The sequence below is a fragment of the Bidens hawaiensis genome, unplaced genomic scaffold, assembly GCF_021521415.1.
Source record: "Bidens hawaiensis isolate Kalapana, Puna unplaced genomic scaffold, B.hawaiensis_p1.1 tig00015926_1, whole genome shotgun sequence".
Taxonomy (NCBI): domain Eukaryota; kingdom Viridiplantae; phylum Streptophyta; class Magnoliopsida; order Asterales; family Asteraceae; genus Bidens; species Bidens hawaiensis.
The window spans coordinates 496,524-520,051 of record NW_027492432.1 but is presented as its reverse complement, the minus strand read 5'-3'; the positions used below and the strand labels follow the sequence as shown (position 1 = coordinate 520,051).

Sequence of the window (23,528 nt, the reverse complement as noted above, 5' to 3'; positions counted from 1 at the left end):
AAGAACTAAAAGTTAGTGAATTAGTAGATAACTTTACTACCAATGACAAAAGATAAAAATGCGTAAAGAAATTGTTTTATGGGTATGTATGTTTTAGGTAATCAGACCATATATTATTATCTAATATCATACTTGTTGATTCACTTACTTAACCGGACAATAAATTCCTCTTGCTAGACATACAAAGACCAAATTTTTTTGACATCCAAGAAAAGCAAAGTCCGGTCCACACATAGAACAAGTTCAAATGAATCGACACCACTCATCGCCTATGTTTCATGCCATCTCCTATCGGTTGTCATTGACACCACCACCAACACCATCAACGTTGACATGCGCCCATACACTTGCCACTAGCCGGCATAGAAACAAATGTAGCGAATTGAATGAATCCATTTTGACACATTTTATTTCTAAAATGATCCAGCTCGACCCAAACTCATTTTAGTCGATGAGAAGCCGTTGTGACCTGAACTCAGTGAACCCACCCGCTTTGTCTCGTTAGTCGAATGCTATGTAAATGATATATAATAATTTAATAAATTATATGCTAGACAGACATGCTTCATTGGATATCTCAAAATGGAATCATTGATCATGAAATCTTATGTTTTGAATCTTTTAACTAGTTGACATGAACTGCCTATTAGTACAACTATCACAACTCAAAGTACATCCATTGACACTTACAATTAGGGGTGTGCGTGGTGCAGTTCAGTGCAGTTTTTGGCTAAAACCAAACCGAAAACCAAAACTTCGGTTTTTGGAGTTTTTGAAACCGCTCGGTTTCGCTTTCAATTTATCGGTTTTCTTTTTTGTTGCGGTTCGGTTTCGGTTTTTTCGGTTTTTGCCATTTGAGCCTGGAAATTTTAGGTAGACAAAAAATTGTCAAAAATAAATAAATTTAGGTATAAATAATTTTGTTAATTGTAAAATTATAGACTATTATACATTTGATCAAAAATATTTGTGTTACAAATTTATTAAATTATTATAAATTACTTAATATAAAATATAAAAAAACAAAAATATAGGAATTCGGTTCGGTTCGGTTTTTCGGTTTTAATTAAATGAAAAACCAAAACCGAACCGTTAGTTCGGTTTTTATAAAAACATAAAACCAAACCGTCGGTTTTTTCGGTTTGAATTTTTCAGTTTTTCCGATTTCAAATCGGTTTTTTCGGTTTCTTGCGCACCCCTAATTATAATATAAAGTACTTTGGATATCCCTTCATAACATATTCCGCCGCTAACAATATATGTCGTTACAATGACTACAAAAATGTCTGGACAACAATAATAATATTTGTAACATTAATGTATTATATAGTTTGGTGATTTGGCGTTGTGCCCAATAGTTATAAATCAAACAACATTATTCACTCCAACTATTTTCCCTATAAACAAACTCCACATTTTGATCAAAAAAAAAAAAATATGTCACAATGTTAATGGATTCTCAAAAGAGTATTCACACATCCTTCATTTTCTTGTTCTTGTGGTTTAATAATTCAATGTCTCAATGTCCACTCGAGTTTAAAAACATTACAACCACGTGCGAAGAAGGGACATGGAACGATTTTTTACAAGACGAATGTTGTAAAGAACCGTTTAACATCTACCTCGACGCACTAGCTTTGCGTGCAAATCAGACGGGGAAAATCTACTTGAATGTGACCGAACAAACAAGTTGCTTGAACAAGTTTAAGGATGACATAACCGATGTATCCACTTGTGGATTCGATAAGCTAACCATGACCGATGGTGTTAAAGACTGCTCGGGTTTAATGGTTCAAGACGTGGTTAATAAGCTTGGTGATGACGTTATAAGTTTATCGACGGGTTGTGGTTTATTTGACCATGGTGGTGGTGGTGGTTACTGGAAGCGGGCGTGTGGGAAATGTGTAAAGAGTTGGAAGGAGATCAAAGGGACGAAAGGTGGAGATAGAGATAGAGATGCTGATTTATGCCGGTTTGCAGTGTTGACTACGTTGACCAGTAGTAGGATCGATGATTTGATTTGGGTGCGGAACATTCATAGATGTCTTGGAGATGTTAACAATGGTAATAATATGTAGAAAATATAAACATATAACATATAACATATAACATTCACATTGTGTTGGTTGTACATATGTTCTAAGAAAAACCGCAAAGTTGTTAAAATATGTTGTTTTTTCGGTTATAATTTATGTTTTGTAGATACTCACTATGCCTCTTCATCATTCTTTGTAGATTTGAGAGTATATGCTGAAACCAGTGCACAAGAAAAAGAAAAAAAGAAGGATACCCATGGTATATGCACTTCTCTATATTTCGTATATTTGTAACCGCGAAAAATAAAAATGTTACAAAGGGGACTTGTGAACATATTTTTAGTTTGTGAAACGGGTGTTCCCAATCCGGTTCAACCAGTTTTGAGAAAAGTCTAGATCGAAACACTAACCGCGGTTATCAGGTGAATCGGCCAGAATGGCCGTATTTAGCTGTTTGCCGGTTTGAACTGTTTTTTTTAAATCGTTGGTTTTTTCTAACTTTTTTAAGAAAACAAAGCCCGATGAATCTTAAACCGCCAAAGAAGGCCCAACTAGTATGAATAGTCCTAATATGAATCATGCTAAAAGGCTAATTACTTTGTTGCTCAAACAGAGATTATTGGATTGCTATCCGGGATTTTAGCGTTCGTCGTAGTTTGTGCATATATCATTGTAAGACGATGTCAGAAATCGCGTGCAAAAGCAAAAGATGGTACATATGTTGCCTTAGTTATAACACACTAGATATCAAATACAAACATGTGTAAATTTATATGTTTTGTTTGACAGCCACGAAGCGCGATCTACCAAAGAAGTCTGAATATCTTAAAGTTCCGCTTAAGGAGATCCATTATGCGACTAACAACTTGGACCAATCAAACTACATTGGTGAAGGAACAGCAGGTAACTATTTAGCGTAACGTATTTATAAATGTGAATGATATGACTGGCGGATCTTGAACAAATAATCTAGATGTGCCGTACTTAATACGTATAATTTTTTCTAATCGAAAAAATTGCATTACTAAGCAAAAAAAAGCTGGGTGGGCCGAGGCCCTGCCTGGCCCAAGCCAAGGACCACACATGGCCAAACACTAATGTGTTGTAAGCATAATAACAGGCAAGGTGTATAGAGGCAGACTCTCGAATAAAAAACGCGTTGCAATCAAGCATATCATCAATGAGGAGTTTGTAGAAACTTTTCTAAGGGAAGTTAAGAATCTCGCACTCGTAAAACATCCGAATCTTGTTACACTGCTAGGATGTTGTGACAATGGAGATGAATGCTTCCTCATTTATGAACTATGTGTCAATGGAAATCTCTCGGAGTGGCTTTTTGGTAATATTCTAAACCAGTTTTTAATATGGGATTACTCTATAGAATAGTAACAAAGTTTTGATGAACTGATTCATATTCAGGAAAGAATAAAAATTTGTCTTGGATTCAAAGGGTTGAGATTGCAATAGACTCCGCTCGAGGACTTTGGTTTCTTCACACGTATCCAGAAGGCTGCATCGTTCATCGAGATATTAAGGTTCGATTAAACATTAATAATTTAAAGATTTATGATACATTATTAAACATTATATAAAAATGCAGCCAACAAACATACTCCTAGGGCCAAACTTTGAGGCTAAGCTTTCTGACTTTGGATTGTCCAAGGTTATTGACATTGGAGAAACATATGCAAGCTCAGAGGTTAGAGGAACATTTGGTTATGTTGACCCGGAGTACCAAAGTGACCGTCAAGTCAACTCAGCGGGTGATGTTTATAGTTTTGGAATCGTGCTTTTACAAATTCTCTCCGGAAAGAAAGTTATTAACATGAATGCAAGCAAACCTATGTCATTAGTGAGAATGGTAAGTATCTACTTGTTAGTAATTCTGTTTTTGTATAGAAGTATATTGATTTTAAATCATCCCAACTATCACAGTTTGGTCGCTGTCAGTCCTAACTAATGAAATTACTGGTGATAGTCCCACTTTTTATCATGTTTGTTTCCAACCAACCACGACTAACGGAAGTGTAACTTCGTTGGTCTCCAGCTGCCGTCGGAAAAACTTTTTTTGCCGGAAAAACTCCTTTTCCATCAGAAAACTCTATCTGAACACCACCGCTACCACCACCTGAACACCACTGTCGCTGACCAACAACCACCACATAAACACCACCACAGCTGACCACCACTACCTGAACACCACGATGACCACCACTATCTGAACACCACGATGACCACCACTATCTGAACACCACTGACGGTTTCAACCTGAAAAAAGGTTTTCAGGTCGAAAACGTTTTTCCGGCAACCACCACATAGGGTTATGGCAACCTCAATATTAAATAATTGGGTTTTTACTAAAAGAAGATTCCTTAAAGTCCGATCTAAGGTTTCAAAGAGGTTTGTGTCTAAAAGGTTGAGTTTTCTAGCGAAAAAATAAACTTTCCAGTCGAAAGCATTTTTTTTGCGAACGGAGACTAACAGAGTTACGCTTCCGTTAGTTTGGATCGTTAGAAACAAACATGTTAAAAGGTGGACTGTCACCACTCACCAGTCATTTCGTTAGTTGAGAGCGACCAAAAAGTTATAGTTGAGATTATTTAAAACCAGTATATCCTATATAAATGAAGCAAATAGTATTCTCAAAAGAGAAATAATAACATAGGCGAAGTCACTAACGAGAGGCGGAAGCATAGTGGGATTTGCTGATCCGAAACTTGAAGGCGAATACTCAACAGAAGCATTTGAAATCATGTTTAAGTTAGCAATTTCATGTACGGGATTCAAGCAAGAGCGACCGCCGATGGGTCAAGTGGTTGAGACATTGGAGAAAGCACACGAAATATCGGTTAGAGTCATGGCTTCAAGAACTACATAACATACAATGTGAATTCCTAGTACTTGTGTCATACAATGGCCAACAATCAGTTTTGGTAACACCTATTTCAGCTAAATTAATCATTTCAGTTTGTTGGAAATAATGGCTAATATAATAGCTCTTATATTATTCAGCTACATACTCATCAACACAAGCATCTTCACTAAATATATATATTTCATTTAAGCCACTTAGTTTTCTAATAAAAAGGTTAACTTAAAAAAAATAGCATCTCAATAGAGTATTATAACTTTATGCGTTATGACTTATGAGTCATTCTTCATCATTCTGGATCATTTGTCACATCATCGCAACCTATCATTCAACCACAGCACTCAGCCCATTTTATTCATTCTTCATCATTTCATTTATTTATATTATTTAAATACAAAAAATATATTCAAATAAAAAGAAAAAAAGGGAAAAAATGATTGGTTAGTGATGAGCATGAGGGTGGTCACGCGGATCATATCACCAGTGACCTGGGCGGCTGGGCTTGGGGCAGTGTTCCAATAAACTCATCCGAGCCACATCACTGGTGAGCCAGGGTGACCTAGTCCCATACCATTCAGCCTCAAGGTGTTCAAACCGTCCGGTTTATTAGATTTAATTTTTTTTTATTGTCAACCGAAAATGATACTGCTAAATCGTTGCTTACAAGAAATCCAATGACTCCCACTCTTTTATAGATAAATTTCCTTTCCAATTTCAAGACTCGAACTATGAATCTTTAAGTGTTTAAGAGACTTTGTATATACAATCCCATGATCCATTACCTATACTCAAGTTAAATAAAATAATTTTTTCTATCTTTAGTCTAACTTTTTATATAATAATTAATAAATAAGCAACAAAAAGTTTAATCTTTTAATAATTTGTATAACAATGCATGAAGGTGGATAAGTATGGGTCATCGGCTATTTCGTCACGTCTTTTTATTCTATGTAAGTGGGTTTGTGGGTCAAGTAAGTCACTAGAGACTATATAGAGAGTGGTTGGTTTCAATATGTTTTGTTTGTCTAATTATGGCCATAGTTTTTCACTAATATTCCTAAATTTTTCCATAAAAGACTTCTTCATCTCTTGTTTGTCTAAAAGTATGTCTTAAGTATGAATGGAGTGTGGTGCGGGTATTGATACCTGCGGCTAAACCATCCCGACATCATTGTTTCCAATCTCGTTTTAATTAATCTTTCACGGCTTCTACAACCCGAACTCCCTAAACCACCATTTTCATCTTTCAATTTAATTTAGTATTTTTTTATAAATTAAATAAAAATTAATTTGGAGTTTTTAAAAAAAGGAAGAGACACATTATGCCGTTTAAATGATGGTTAGGGATAAAACTGGATGAGCTGACATGATGCAGATGACACGAGAGAATTTGATGTTTAGAGATGGAAAGATCTACTCACTCCACGCACCATGAAGAATATTTGTCGTGATAAGAAGATCGATATCAATTGCCATACTAGATCGAATCATCAAACCATTGCTTTTACATTTAGATATAATAACATCCTCTTAAAAAATTCGTAAAAGTAAAGGATTTAAAAAAGTAACCAAACAAATGGTCATTGTTTTCGATGTGATTTAGTTACACATTAAGCAAATCTTACATATCGTTATCAACTTATACCAAACTAAGGATACAAGAAATATATTGAAAACAAAAATGGAGCACTCCAAGCTAAAAGCTCGGAACAAAAAGGAAACAAAAATACAATCAATGAAAAAAAACAGGGTTACATGAGATTACACGAAATTAAAATTGCGCTAGTTAACCCATTAGAAGGGTGTTGCCTTTATATCACTAACCAATTAACTTAGCGATTGAGACATGTTTATTGTTGAAACTCATATTATTTCTCGGCTTCCATAAAACCAGCATGTAATAGTTGTGAAAGCGTGGATCAATTTACTCTTCTTTGTTAAGCTAGCTTATATTCGGGGAGGCTCGGAGGGAGTATGAGCCGCACCATTGGTCGGGGCACATAAGTTTCGGGGGCACAAACTTTTTTATACATATTACGTATATATGTTTTCTGGTGTTAAAAATAAGGTTATTTACAATGGTTTAAGAGATAATTAGATGTTCAAAATGGTTTCTGCTTATAATAAATCGGTCGATAAAAATTTTATCCATGTACATTTAGAGGTGCAGAAATCGGTTAACCTATAACCGGTTTTTTTGATAACCGGTTTTTTTATGGGTATTAACCGGTTATACTGGTTTTTCGGTTAGGTTAATAACCGGTTTTGACCGGCTGGACCGGTTAACCGGTTAATAACTGGTTTTTTATAAAATAATAATTAAAAAAATCGGTTAACCGGTTCGGTTAACCAGTTTATAACCGGTTTTGAAATCAAATATATAAACCGGTTACTAACCGGCGGTTAGGATCGGTTAGTAACCGGTTAGAGTTGGACCGGTTACTAACCGGTTAGGGAATTGGTTAGAACCCGGTTAACCGGTTAGGATGTGCACCTCTATGTACATTAGCGATTAAACAATTATAAAAAATTTCCGTTATAGCCTACGGGCCTTTTTATTTTTGCACGGCCGAGGTATTTAAATTCTCGAAGACAACCCCGCATTTATATTGGAAGTTTTAATATGTCTTGTAAATAACTAAAATAAGGCACAGTAGTTATTGTAACAATGATTTTTTTCATTTAGTAAAATAAACTTTATAAAAGGAAATTAATCTACATCGTGACATCTGGTGACGAAACTCGAACGGTCAATTTTTTGTGTAAAATGTATAAATATTCACTCATATAACAAATTTTAGGTGGAAAACGAGTAAATTTACATTACTAGGGGCCCTCACTATCCTTAGCCCATGGATACATCAAGACGTGACGACACATTAGGATTTCAAGCCTCAAACGTCCCACTCGACCTTTAATGAAAATTTTGAAAATACAATCACCATGAACTATGGTTTTGTTCCTTGTTGTCGACGGAATCTTTAAAAAGGAAGAAGTGTTTTGAAGAAGATCGAAAGAAACATTAAGATGGATGTTGTGGTGGTGAATTGAAGCATGCTTGTTTGGACCATTTTTTTAAGCCAATCAACATTAAGTCATATCATGTGTATTTGGTTTTATGAAGATAGAAACCAACCACGTCTTATTAGCTTACAAGATAATATCGTGATCATGTATTTTTATTTTTATTTTTATATGTATATTATTAAAACAATAATGTTTTTGTTTGTATATATCGTCACGTCAAGTGATTGTAATTGTCTCGAGAAGTTGGTCTAGTGATAAGAGGTGCATAAATCGGTTAAGTGGTTAACTATTAACTGGTTAATTTGCTAACCGGTTTTTTTGGCGGGAATTAGCCGGTTTTTCGGGTAGGGTAGTAACCAGTTTTGACCGGTTAGAAAAACCGTTTTGACCGGTTAGACCGGACCGGTCAACAGTGGCGAAGCTTGGGCGAGTTCGTGGTGGGTGGGGGGGGACTCAAAATGTATTGTATAAATCATAAACTAGGGGGGCCGGCCTCAAATTTTCGGTATAAAACGAGTAAATTTACACTACGTATACAGATGTTCGGACGAAAAAACGGTCAATTTACACTACCGCTCAAAATAACTGGGGGCGCGGCCACCCCTGGCCCTAAGGAAGCTTCGTCCCTGTCGGTCAATAACCAGAAAAACCCGATTGTTAATAAAATAATAATTAAAAAAATCGGTTAACCGGTTCGGTTAACTGGTTAACAACCGGTTTTGAAATCAACAATACAAACCGGTTAGAAATCGGTTAGCTGGTTTCTGTGTGCACCTCTTGTTTGATTCCACCTGAGCCAATTCACATGACATTTGGGTAAAGAGATGAATCTGGGCTTTAATATCGGGTTCGAACCGACAAGGGGCGAGGGTCTACAGATTCCACCCGGTTCCGTGCGGTCTCACGGCGGTCGAGGAGTCGAACTTGGACATAGCCTCGAAAGAGTAGGTTTACACATGAGATTATTGGTCGTTAAAAGAAAGTGATTGTAAATTAACTGATCTTTATATCTTTATCGTGTATAACGTTTATTGAATTTCATGGTGTACGTTTTTGGTATTTTATAAATTTAAAGGCATATATTTAATACAAAACATCTTAATATATAGTGTATCTATTCTTTGGATATAATATATGAAATCTCTTGGCTTATTGTAATATGATATTCCATTTAAAGATTGTAGATATTATATTCATTATATATCCTTGGTATACATTAGTATATTTAACGTGTGTTTGCTTGTTTTCATAATGGAAATTTGACTATATGTTTATTTTATTTTTTTATATTTACATGATGCTATATATTGCATTCCGTCCGTGCACACTATGAAATAGAAGTATAGGGTTGTGTTGAGCCCTTAAAAAGTCTGACCTATTAACAAGTAGTCTTTGAACTAGTCAGTATGTTTTTAAAACTTTTAGCTACTAAGACTCTGAACAAATAATCTGTGCTTTTTAAGTGAGCCAAACGCATTTTAGATATGACCGATTTAGGCTAAGAGACTACAAAACTGTCGCTAAGTGTAGCACATTCAATATCAACAATAAGCACACAACATCAACAATAAAAGTACGACAAATTTGAGCTCTGTCGTTGTTATTGGTCGTTTGATTATAACTTACCTCCGCGCTAGCTTGTTGGGAGGAAATAACATGATGTGTGTAATTGATGAGAATACGAAATTATCAACTTTATCACCTTTGATGTTTAAGAAATACTGGTCATGATATTATTAGTTAACATTGATGAGAATAAATGATTGAGCAAGAGATACACCATAAAGTTAATGCCACTATATATAAAAGAATTTAATTTCCCTGAGTTGGGAATATCTTTTCCAATTTATGGTTTTGATGGGATTTAATGTATGTGGTTTTTATGGGTTTTGGTGAATGGTAGTCCTATGTTCAAGTTTAAGGTAGGAAGAGGTTTGAGGCAAGGTGATCCTTTTCGTCTTTTTAATTTATCATTGTAATGGAGGGTCTTCATGTGACGCTATAAAATGTTTTGGCAACGTGTTTATATAAAGGGAATGGGAAATGAAGGTGTGTCTATTTCATATTTGTTGTATGCTGATGATGCCGTTTTTTTCAAGGGATTGGTCGTTAGATAATATCCGTTCTTTGATTTAGATGCTCAGTTGCTTTTTATTTAGCAAGTGGGCTAAAAATGAATCTCCATTGGTCAAATCTCTTGGGATCAAAGTAGATCAAGAAGAGGTTGCATCTCAAGCTTATTTAATATTGTGTAAGACAGAAAAGTTACCTTTCGTCTATCTGGGACTTTTGGTGGGAAGCAATATGAATAATGCGCAAAGTCGGCAAACCTGGCGGTATCCCTGTAATAGGATCATCTTTGGTAGAATTGTTACGCATAGTGGATGGATAAATTCGTATTCATATTATCGAATTAGATATTACCAATCTAAAAGCTTTTATTCCGACCTTTTTCAAATATGGATGTGGCGACTAGTTAATCGACCTAATGATCCATGGGTTAAAATTATTAAAGTTTTTTATGGGAATTAGGGTGGAGTTATCAACAGCGCTGCTATAGGGTCGGGTACCGAAGTTTGGCTTGGATTGTCAAATCTAGTGAAGTTCTACACAATAAAAATATGTTCTTAGTTGGAACACTCTTAAAAGAAAGTTGGGGAACGGGGAAGATACGGCATTCTAGGAGGAAGTGTGGTTAGGGGTTTCAAGTTCCCGAGATTATTTTGGTTAGATATGGATTAGAGATGTTTCATTGCAAATAAACGAGTGCTAGACAGTTGGGTATGGTCGTGGTGGAGACCGATTAGGAGAAGAGTAGAAAAAAGAACAATTTGATCTTTTATTAGAGGATATTTCTCAGCTTGAGTTAAATAATAACCAAGATTCGTGGGTGTGGAATTTTGATGTGGACAATGAGTTTTTTGTGAAGAATATTAAAAAAAAATTTGACTGTATGTGTTAATAAAATCGGGTGAATCAACTCACTGGAATAGGTTGGTTCCTACTATTATTAAGGTAAATATTTTGGGTTGGCGAATTTCTCATAATCGACTCCCTTTTCGAACTAGTTTAGCCAATAATGGCATTGATGCTCCTTTGATTCCGTGCCCTTTTTTCGAAGATTGAGGAGATTTGGATAATCTATTTGGAGAATGTGGGATAACGAGTAAAGTTTGGAATGCAATCTGTTGTTGGCTTGATTTACCACTTCTGCAAGTTTCTGTTTCGGGTATTTTGATCTGGATATATATGTTTCCGGTTATGATTACACGCAACAAAGGGATATTTATTCATGGCACTATTCTTTCAGCGTGGTGGGTTATCTGGTGAACTCGAAATGAAGCGGGTTTTTTACGAAGAAAGTAAGAAAGATCTCATTTTTATTTCTATCCTTATTTATTTGTTTTCATTGATAAGTGTAGAGATAGAAAATGTTAGTTGGACACGCGAGTAGATAAAAATCCGCTTCTTGTCATATAACTATACTTTTTTCGTTTTTTTAGCTATTGCTAATCTATAATATATATAAACGAAAACCCAAAAATCCTAAGTGTCGCGATGTGGTCACTCCCCCTTTTTTTGGAGTCACCAGATTTGCTTGATTTTTAAATGGAGGCTTCTCATGCATTTGACCCGAATTCACGGGTATGGGTCTTACCAAACCTATATATTCTTTAAACGGGTTATAACATCTCATTAAATTAAAAACTAATCTTACCAAATTATTGATGTGAAAATCCTATAAAATAGGATATAGTAAAAATTAATATATGATTTATTTTAAAAAAAATAAACGGGTCTTGGGTCTCATCATACCCATATAGCTTTTAAACCGGGTTATAACATCTCATTTATTTGTGAAACAGTTTATCATCACACCATAAGTATATTATTAACTTTCATACAGTAAAAAAAATAAAAATTCAAAAAATAAATAAATATTAAAAACAAATAATATAAAACAACCCCCGTAATACGAGGGATAAAACTATGGTCTTATCAAACTCAGATATTCCTTAAACGGGTTATAACATCTCATTAAATTAAAAACTAATCTCACCAAATATTTGGGATATACTTAAAATTAATATATGATTTATTTAAAAAAAGATATATATTATTTATAATTAAAAAATCACTTTTATAGTAAAAAATAAACGGGCTTTGGGTCTCTTCAAACCCATATAGCTCTTAAACAGGGTTATAACATCTCATTTATTTGTGAAACAATGTATCATCAAACCATAAGTATATTATTAACTTTCATACAATTTAAAAAATAAAAATTCAAAAAATTAATAAATATTAAAAACAAATAATATAAAATAACCCCGTAATACGGGGGATAAAAACTAGTTCATTATATATAAAGAAAAAAATAATTGATATATTTATCCCCCTTTTTGCATCATGTGAGAAAGCATGGAGATCTTAGTGTAATGCTTTTTTAGAATTAGAATATATCTTGAAACTTTAAAGTTTTTATTCACTAGTCTTATCAATTGAACTATATATATGAAAATTATTTTATAATCAAATTGTGTAATTTCAAAGATATCTAATCTCCTATCTTGTTGTGGATAATCAATTTTATTTAGAAATATATTAACTTTTATGTCCATAAAATTCGAATGTGTCTCTTTATCATAGACCATTCTACATATTTCACCTAACACAAATATTTCACTAAAGATTATGCAAATAAAATACAATGAATTTGATGGAAAATAATAGGTAGGTAGATATTTTGATGCCTTAAGGGCTGTGGACCATTATTTGAGTAGGTCCCTTGATGAATGAGTTGAGATCCTACTCAGTCATGCTTTTAATATGTTCCACAGGTTTGTGTTGTTTCCTAATATGATTGTAAGTTTAGATTAAACTACTAAGCAAAATTTGATATTAGTCTTCAGAAAATGTTAGATAACTCTAACTGTATCTATCTATATCTATACTTTATATAATACATCAAACAAATGCAAATTAAGACGGTAGATTTTAAGGGTTTACAATTAATTAAGCACATGGTACAACTATAAAGAGGGATAAAGTGGTAATTGAACACTTAAATATCAAGTGTTTTACATCTTTCTCTATGATAATTACAATCTTAGTCCTTCAACTTTATTCAAGTTTTTGTAAATTTAGAGAACAATTACAAAATTAACCTCTATCGTTAATCTATTTACTCTTTTTAACTTCACTTTTAACCCTCCCCCCCCCCCCCAATTTTCAAACGCTCATAACGTTTTCGTACGATAATATTTTTTTTAAAAAATTGCACTATAAAAATGAGCGCTTTATTCTTTTTAATTTGAGCATGGTATTGTCGTAGTTTATTTAAGTTATAAAAATGACATTTTTTTGTTCCAATTTTGATAGTTTTGAATTAAACAATGAGCCAAATCATTAGTAATTGTATTTGTCGTCGAAAAATGAAACCGAAACCCTGAAAATTGAAACCAACCAAACCAAATCATTATCAACGATTTGGTTTGTACTTTGATAACAATTTAAGTTTAAAATAAGAATGATTAATCCAAATATACCAACAAACGGTTTCACGATTTCAAATAAACGATAAACACCCATAAATCTATTACATGATTACTAAGGTCTGTGTTTCCCGCTGCATCACGCGGGCACCCGTCTAGTATTATATATGCGTGAAGGTTTTATGGGCGGAATATTTGCGTTCTTTTACGAAAGCATATGTTTCTAATGTCCATATTAAAATTTAACTTTTTTATTTCTAAGTGGGTTAAGTTATGTCTTTTCGTATATTCTAACTAAAATAATTTTAAATTAGATTTGAAAGAATCGCGTGATATAAAATAAACAATCTTTGACCGTTAACCTAATAAGTAAAGTGACATTTATAAGGTCAAATCAAACTTGGTTTTGTGGAACATATATCAATAGTTAATACCATTAAAAATTTGCAATTATTGTTCGACATGAATCAAAGCTTTGATTAAAGACTATAAAGACAAGCATGAGTCAATCTGGTTTGGTTATGTATTAAAAACCAAACCTACAATCCCATTTAAGATTTTTATAACTAATAAATTTCGATTACAAACGGTTCAGTTTATTCGGTTATTGTTATATAATCCCAAGGCTTTTTTTAACGGGGATGAAATCAACCTATTTTCATTTTAATAAATCCAGTTATATTTTGCTAAAATAATTTATGAACAAAAAGTTAACTACATAAAGGATAATAAACAAAAACCAGAATGTTAATTATGAAAAAGAAAAAAGAAGTATAACAAAACGTTTTTGAGCATATAACATATTATTTACAAAAGTTTAATTAAAATAGAAAGTCACGCGAATACCTTCTAAGGCCATCCGTAGTGGGCGGAAAAAAAGGGGCGACTTGGGTGAATTGGGGGGCGGTGGGCAATTTTTGGGGCGAAATGTGTGGAGGTGGGGGGTGGGGGGAGGTATTTCTTGCCTGTGTTGTTTGTATATATATTAATATTATATATGTTTGTGAGTGTGATATATATATATATAGCTACAACACCATTACATCCGAAAAATAAAATCATACCATTTACCACATGACGCAAAACATATCATTTTGTAGCCCCTCGACTACACATAGCCTAAGCTAGTACTTGGGATATGTGATTACCTAATTAAAGTTCTTGCTAAGTCTAGAAGGTGATAGTTTTACTTGTTAATCTTATAAAGTTGTTCAAATGTTAGGTCAGGAAAAGTTTTCCCAATAGATAAGAAGTTTACTAATTAACATCAAGGGAGTTTCTAGACCTCTTTTTATGTTATATTTTGGGGGTGGTTTACATACAATAATATTTAAAAGTGATAACGGTTTTGGCTTTTAGCCTATCTTATAAAAAATAAATACATAAGTATTAATAAATGGTAATGTTTTATGAAACGTATAATCAGATAATGTGAATGCCTTAACGGTTACCGAATGAGTGTATATGATGTACAATAGACATTTGGGAAGACATGCGAACCTTGTACGTGTTTACATTGTGAATGGTTATGTAGGATATGATAGTGTAAACGTACACAGGAAAGGCTTATGATCCCGATACATGTTTACATTATATATTTGGTCATATAACTTATATAAGACATGTGGAATGATGATGACGAAGGTAATCGCCTGACAGGGATGCATGGCCTTACGAGACGTATGTAATGTATGTGCGGTCATGGATGCATGGCTCCACTATTCAAACATAAATAAATAAAAATAAATATCAAAACATTTATATCCAAAAACTGCAAACAGGGTCTTGTTTGAATATAAACGTTAAAAGTGGCGAAAGGTTAATCATGCATCATGTGACGTTGATAGCCGAAAGACAAGGGCGCATGTACTAATCGGCCGATGGTTGAGTGTTATGTGTCTTATGTTCAAGGCTTGATACAAAACTACTATCGAGCCGGGAGTCTCACCAGAAGCAGCCTCTCTATTCCTACGAGGTAGAGGTAAAACTGCCTACATCTTGCCCTTTTCAGACCCTACTATTGTTTTGCTATTTATGAGATTTACTGATCACGATGTTGATGATGATAATGATAATGATGTATATATATCCAAACACACGTGTCAAACATTTAAAAATATAAGATTTACCCTTGCAACCCTAAATGTTACTCAAAACAAATATGTGAGTGAGAAGGAGAGAAAGAGAGTGTTCCACTTGCCACTTGCCAAGTTGCCACTTGGTGCTTGTTTATCGCTTCAAGATTGGAGGGGTATAATAATAATAATAATAATAATACAAATGTTTTGTGTAGTCTAATGTGTCTGGGCGGTGGGTGCTCTTTGCTAAAAAAAGAACCAGACAAACACAAAAACACACACTTTCACCAGCACCTAATTCTCACTAGTCACCACCCACAACTCATTCCCATTAAAGCTTCAATCTTTTCATCTTTTTTTCTTCATTCTTTAAACTATCTTGAACTTATAGCATATAGTTTACTCATAAACAAATGACTCTTTTGAGTTTCTAAGTCATGGATATTGAAGCTAGAAACCAAAATTCTCATCCTATCAAGGTACACAAAGTTTTTTTTTAAACTTATATATACAGGGGAAAGTTCACGTACAAATGAAATTAACGTGCTAAACGTGAGAATCAAGTAGAGTAATTATATATACAAGTACGTTAATTTCATCTGTATCTGATGCAAACCCTATATATATATATATATGTTTAAGAGTTTAAAGGTATATATTTTGATTGTTTGTTCATGTTATTACAGAAAGAATCATGGAGGACTGTGATGACTTTAGCATATCAAAGTCTAGGTGTTGTGTATGGTGATTTAAGTACTTCACCTTTGTATGTATACAAAAGTGCTTTTGCTGAAGACATTCATCATTCAGAGTCTAATGAAGAGATATTTGGAGTGTTATCATTTGTGTTTTGGACATTAACTTTAATCCCACTTTTGAAATATGTGTTCATAGTTCTTAGAGCTGATGATAATGGTGAAGGGGGTACTTTTGCTTTGTACACATTGTTATGTCGTCATGCTCGAGTTAGCACGTTGCCGAATGGTCAGCTTGCTGATGAAGAGCTTTATGAGTATAGGAATAATGAAATTGGTTATGGTAATGGTAATGGTTTTAGAGATATTGGGTTGAGATTGAAGTCAACTTTGGAGAAATATAAAGTCTTGCAAAAGGGTTTGTTGGTTTTGGCTTTGCTTGGTACTTGTATGGTTATCGGTGATGGCGTTTTAACACCCGCGATATCCGGTATGCATAATAATTGGTTGTTTGATTTTGATGATGATAATGATGATGATGATGATGATAACCTTTTTTTTTTGGTTTGTGGTTCTTGTAGTTTTCTCCGCGGTTTCTGGGCTCGAGCTTTCTATGTCAAAAGAACACCATCAATGTAAGTTCTTGTTTGTTTTAGGAAATTACTTTGTGGTTATAGCCCACCAAGCGCCAACCAGTTTGACTTGTAGTTTGACTTGCTTAGATAAATAAGTTAAACAGGTTGTGTTCTGGTTACATGACTTTAAGTGTGTCTGGGTTAGGGTTGATTGATGTCTTTGAGCGAATAAATATATGTGTCATATTCATGTTCAACATTTGACCCGCCAGCCAAGTTGACCCGCTAGGTCGTATTCGGGTTTCATGATTTTAAGTGTGTCTTGGTTAGGATATGATGTCCTTGAGCGAATAAATATGTGGGCCAGTTCAACAGTTTGACACGGAAACCCCGTTTGACGTGTTTATCTAACCGGTTGTGTTCAGGTTACCTGCTTTAAGTGCGACAAGGTTAGGATTGATTTCTTTTTAGGTGAATATATAGTATATATATATATATATATATGTGTGTGTGTGTGTGTGTGTGTGTGTGTCATGTTCATGTTACATAATCTTAAGTGTGTCAAGGTTATAAATAGTTGATCTCTTTGAACGAGTTTAGAATTCGACTTGTCAACCCGACACGATCGACCCCTATGGTTTTTATTAAAAATGGAAAAAATAGAACCTATGATTGCCCTTAGATTATCTTGAAAAGCTGTCTACTTTAGTTGGTAAACTAACAACAGAATACAAAACCAAAAGCCATTCAACTGTTGGGAATTTTGAACCCCGAACACTCTAGATCGCAACGTGGATTTTTCTTGGTCGATATTTGTCGTATCAATTCGACTCGAATCATAAAGAGATGCTGAAAAGATCATGACTAGTATGCAAATTCTTGGTTTTATTCTATGATCATTCAGATGCTTGGCTTCACTTACATATACAAACAATATTCTTTTGAAACGTGCTGTTGGTGGACAAAGAAATGGTACCAAATTGATTATAATATAACACTATTTGTGGGACCTTTTGTGATAAACTTTTTATCTTTTTCAAAAATCTGATCACCATTAAATATTAAACTAATAGTTTTGTTATAAAGAACCAGTTTTAAGTGGATAACTGCGAGAAACATCTAATTCACATGTACGTTGTTGAGAATTATTTTTACCTCAAGACTTAAGAGTAGGGGGTGTTTACGGTTCGTTTTCGTGGTTTTTAGATCAAACTGTGAACCAAATCGTTAGTAACGGTTTTTGATTTTTCATAAACCAAAACCGAACCATTGCACTCTTAAACCGAACCAAACCAAAACATTAGTAACGATTTTTGATTTTCGTAAACCAAAACCGAATCGTTGAACTCTTAAACCGAACACGGTTTGGTTTGGGCTTGTTCGATCTATATACAAAATGTCTAAAATAATTCATGATATGTTAAATACTGTACAACTCACGAAAAAAATATATAATTTAACAAACAACCGATTTTACTTCTTAGGATTTCATTTAAGAAAATAAAAAGGCAATTAAAGTTTCTTGCATTTTCGATTCGGGCTTAGCCCACTTTTTTTATCACTATCAATATTTGTCAATATTTAGTAGTGTACGTATAGATATAGATATATACACACACATACAAATATATATAATACAAAATACTCTATATGTCTAGTTATAAATTTATATGCACACATATATATTATAAAATATTAAAAAAATACACATAAATAACTTATACGGTCCAGTCTGTTTTTTGCGGTTGAATTTCGGTTCAAACCGTAAACCGAACTGTTCATTACGGTATTGAAGTTAACCGCGAAACCAAACCAATAGCCAGTTTAAACTGTTTCGTAATTTTAAACTGAACTACAAACACCCCTACATAAGAGTTCAAGTTAAATATATGATTTTAATTGATGTGCCCAATAAAGGTTAGAAAACTGTTACATTTTGATAAAGTTATTATAAAATAATATTATATATATAAAATTTAAAAAGATAGAATCAGTGACTTTACCTATATATTAGTTAGGTCAGATTATTATTTTGCATACGTGAACAACTTGCTTTTATTGTTGTCATTGTCATGGTTTCTTTAACTTTTCCACTAACTTATGAATGTGATTTCCCACTTTAAATCTAGACTTGTAATTTGTGTGTGATAAGTTATCTTGTTTGGGACTGTAAAACATGAAAGTGACTCCACTATGGAGTTTCATATTTTATTCTAGGACGCGGGTAACAGTCAATAATTAATTTTTTAAAAATGACTAAAAATATGAATAATGTTTTATTCATTTGACATGGTTGACATGTTCAATCCGTTCCAACTAAACTAACCTTCTAAGTTTTAAATATCAGATGTAGAAGTCCCGTTTGCGTGCATCATACTAGTGCTCTTGTTTTGCCTCCAACACTATGGACCCATCGTGTCGGGTTCTTGTTTGCACCAATCGTGATAACGTGGCTCTTGTGCATAAGCACCATCGGGATTTACAACATTTTTCATTGGAACCCGCAAGTGTTTCAAGCTTTGTCGCCTTATTACATGTACAAGTTTCTAAAGAAAACACGAAGAGGAGGGTGGATGTCGTTGGGTGGGATCTTGTTGTGTATAACCGGTACGTTGGCTGTTCTTGAACTAGATTGACTTCTGTTGACTTATAGTTTGACTTTCGTTGACTTTATATATTACTCGTGTGTTTTCGGTTTCCAGGCTCGGAGGCTATGTATGCTGATCTTGGTCATTTTTCTCAGTTGTCCATTAAGGTATTCACCTCAATTTACTAGTGGCAAAAAGCGAATTGATTGGGCCGAACCTTAACGGGCCCTTTCTTGTTGGGCCAATCTCTAGTGGGCCCAACCTTAATGGGCTAATCACTAGTGGCCCCTGACTTTATTAGGCTAATCACTAGTGGGCCTGAACTTAATGGGCCACTCATTAATGGGCCAATAACTAATGGGCCTGTTTGATGTAGTTCTTGATATGATACTGCAGATGGCTTTTACCTTTGTGGTTTACCCTTCCTTGATCCTTGCTTATATGTGCCAAGCCGCGTATCTCTCAAAGCATCACATTCAGGAAGCCGACTACAGGATCGGTTTCTATGTGTCCGTTCCGGGTAGACAACATTCTCCCTCTCCCTCTTTTTTTTTTTTGAATTTAAAAAAAAAAATTATTTTTATTGTTTAATATTGTGACAGAAAAAATAAGATGGCCCGTTCTTGGAATCCGCGATACTTGCAGCAGTTGTTGGAAGCCAAGCGATCATCACCGGGACGTTTTCTATTATCAAACAGTGTTCGCATTGGGTTGTTTCCCTAGGGTCAAAATAATCCACACGTCGCCTACTAATAAGCACGGTCAAATCTATATCCCCGAGATTAACTGGACTTTGATGCTCCTATGCTTAGCTGTCACGATCGGCTTTCGTGACACTAAACATATAAGCAATGCAGCAGGTATGTTGTATGTATATACTGTCATGAGAAAATGTACATAAAAATGTTGACTGGTCAAACTGATCTGACCCGTTTTGACCCATTGATTAGAGGGAAAACGACAAAATGTCCATACATACTCCACCGGTTCCATTATGTCCAGATCAAAACCAACCGGACCGCCCTTTTTTTCTAACCCAATGATCGAGCGACATTTGTCAAGAATGTTTCCATTCGGCGCCTCGTTTTCTGACCCGCCCTTCAAACATGTTCCGGGCGGCGGGTGAATTTTTCTAGGCGCCGCCTGGTTTTTTTTTTTTTTTAAATTGAAATTTTTTTATTGAGGTAACTTTTAATAAGATCCTTCGAGAAACCGAGTTGTTTTATGGGTTTAAAACGACTACCTAACGGTACATACAGTGACTTCAAATACTTTGATAAACTTCGCGCCCTTTATGCCCAGCCGCCTCTGGACAAGTCTATACATTGAACATTTAAAGATCAAAATATAAAAATATAAATAAAAAAATTCAAAATTTAAAAATCCAGGCTACTAGATTAATCTGGTTGCCGCTTGGATTTTATAAATCCACCCGACGCACAGAAAAATTCACCTGTCGCCTAGAAAAATCAACCAAGCGCCTAGATTTAAAAAAACAAGGCGCCGCCTGAATTTTTTTTTTTTGGGTGGGAGGGGGGTAGAAAACGAGGCACCAACGGAAACATTCTTGACAAGTGTCGGTGATCATTGGGTTAGAATAAAAAAGCCAGCCCGGTTGTTTTGGGCCGGATATAATGGATCTGGTAGGATCTGTACGGACATTTTGGGGATTACTAATTTACCATGGTCAAAATAGATATATATATATATATTTATCATTTTCCCTTGATTAATTACCATAAAGTGTCTCAATAATGATGTTTGATTTGTGATTTATGTACAGGTTTGGCAGTTATTACAGTTATGTTGGTGACAACTTGCTTAATGTCACTTGTAATGGTTATATGTTGGCGAAAAAGCGTGTTCCTAGCACTCGGGTTTATGTTCTTTTTCGGGTCGATAGAAATACTCTATTTTTCGGCATCCTTAATAAAGTTTCGCGAAGGTGCGTGGGTCCCGGTCGCGCTCTCGTGCATTTTTCTAATCATCATGTTCGTGTGGCACTACGGGACGATAAAAAAGTACGAATTCGATGTTCAAAACAAAGTCTCAATTAATTGGCTCCTTAGTTTGGGCCCCACTCTTGGTATAATGCGGGTCCGTGGAATCGGGCTCATTTATACTGAGCTCGTTTCCGGGATCCCCGCCATTTTCTCGCACTTTGTGACGAATCTCCCGGCTTTTCACCAAGTTGTGGTGTTCCTTTGTGTGAAATCCGTCCCCGTGCCTCATGTGAGGCCCGAGGAGCGGTTTCTTGTTGGGCGGATTGGCCCGAAGGAGTATAAATTGTATAGGTGCATAGCACGATACGGGTACCGTGATGTTAATATGGATGACGTGGAATTCGAGAAAGATCTCATTTGTTGCGTAGCCGAGTTTATTCGTACGGAACGAGCCGATGTTAATGATGTGAGAGAAGACTCGGACAATGACGGGTAAATGGTGGTTGTGGGGACCGCATCGTCGAACTTAGCAGGGAGTATAAGAATGTGTGAGGGCGAAAACGGGTTTTCGACCAAACTTAATGAGATCGCGGTTGCGGTGCCATCACCGCGCCCAAGAAAGCGGGTTAGGTTTGGTGTACCCGAGAGCCCACAAATAAATACGGGCGTGAGAGACGAGTTGAGGGAGTTAATGGAGGCTCGGGAAGCGGGGTTGGCATTTATTCGGGGTCATTGTTATGTGAAGGCGAAACGAGGGTCGAGTTTAATGAAAAGATTTGTGATTAATTTCGGGTACGATTTTTTAAGGAGGAATTCCCGAGGCGTGATGAACGCTTTGAGTTTTCCTCGAGCGTCTACGCTCGAGGTCGGGATGGTGTACCAGGTCTAGTTGTGATTGTGTATCGAGGTTTTAGATGTATGTAACGATGAACATGTAAAGAAGACTACTAGCATCAAATATTAGTCATCTTGAGATGTTGGACATATGAGATGTATAAATTCATGTAATGAAGTGTGATTTTTGTTCTATGTTAGTATGTTATAATTTATTAACGTTTAAATAAGTTGGGCTTTGAACCATTGGTTCTTATTGTTGATAATGGCCCATAAAGGCCCAACCTAAGTAGCTAACAAAAGGGTCAAATTGGTGATAAATGTTTTAAAAACCGGTATTTTATTCGTATAGTTAAGAAATGATACAGCCGGTTGAATCGGAATGTACAGGGAGGTTCAACTAGGTTAAATAATTTATCTTGTATTTTCACATAAATGCAATCTCAGATAAAAAGATGACCCAAAGGTACATTAATAAACATCACACTTGAATCGAATATCACATATGAACAATGATCGAGTTAGATACAGGGGCGAATCTTCATTGGGGCTAGGGATGGCCCCGGCCCCTCCTGTTTTTTTTGCGCAGTAGTGTAAATTTACCCGTTTTCGGCCGAAAACTTTTATACGTAGTGTAAGTTTAGCATCTTTTGGCCGAAAATTTGAGTCCCCCCCTCGTTTGTGAAATTTTGTATACATTTTGAGCTCCCCCCCCCCCCCCGTTGCCTCAATCTATCTGACGAAAGTTTGTACTTTGTATACGAAGTTAGTCAATTACAAAAGATGCAAATAAACCAATATTGGATTTGTATGATACAAAATCGGTTGATTAACGAATCGTCGTTTACCGTGTTTATACATTTTAATTTTATCCGTAACGTTAAAAGTAAATTTTAAAAAATTATGGGTCACAAAAAATAAAAAATTCTTTGGATTTATAACCGTTTTGCAGGTTTAAACCGGTAAACTTTTAAATTCCGGCGGTACGATGTACTAGCAAACCGTCCAAAAATATCGGGCCCTAAATACTGGTTGCTTTATAAAATCCCGTTATAACCGATTCAACCGGCCAATACATACCAATTTTTAAAACATTGGTGGTGATACATGAGGTGAAATAATAACGGACCCAGAACCGGACCCTAGAAAACATGAAACTTGGTTTTTATATACCCAGGTTTTTACTACATGAATCCTTACTCGACTCTACCAGTAGGGTACGCATATGATATGCATTTAAGTACCAAAAACCCGTACTTAGAACCGGACCCGATTTGTACCTAATAATACCTAAACTGGAAGCGCTTCTATACCCGGAACTGGGTTTTTCCATAGCCGAAATCAGGTTTTTAAAATACCCGAAATCACAAGAAAAATATCTTAAA

General features: G+C 35.0%; 1 protein-coding gene and 1 pseudogene across 2 annotated transcripts; both read left to right on the top strand.

The window, feature by feature from the left end:
- Positions 1–1,445: 1,445 nt before the first annotated feature.
- Positions 1,446–5,016, top strand: LOC143550140 (putative serine/threonine-protein kinase PBL1). The gene is made up of 8 exons (XM_077040847.1): positions 1,446–2,064; positions 2,203–2,295; positions 2,650–2,748; positions 2,826–2,939; positions 3,157–3,375; positions 3,456–3,571; positions 3,637–3,897; positions 4,702–5,016. Exons 1-8 carry the CDS (start codon positions 1,446–1,448, stop codon positions 4,912–4,914), a joined length of 1,734 nt encoding a protein of 577 aa, XP_076896962.1. The 3' UTR covers positions 4,915–5,016.
- Positions 5,017–15,669: 10,653 nt separating this feature from the next.
- On the top strand, positions 15,670–22,337 carry LOC143550152 (potassium transporter 8-like; annotated as a pseudogene). The gene is made up of 8 exons (XR_013138277.1): positions 15,670–15,987; positions 16,195–16,693; positions 16,785–16,838; positions 19,126–19,385; positions 19,481–19,533; positions 19,763–19,886; positions 19,969–20,226; positions 21,150–22,337. The product of XR_013138277.1 is annotated as a potassium transporter 8-like (transcript).
- The last annotated feature ends 1,191 nt before the right edge of the window (positions 22,338–23,528 follow it).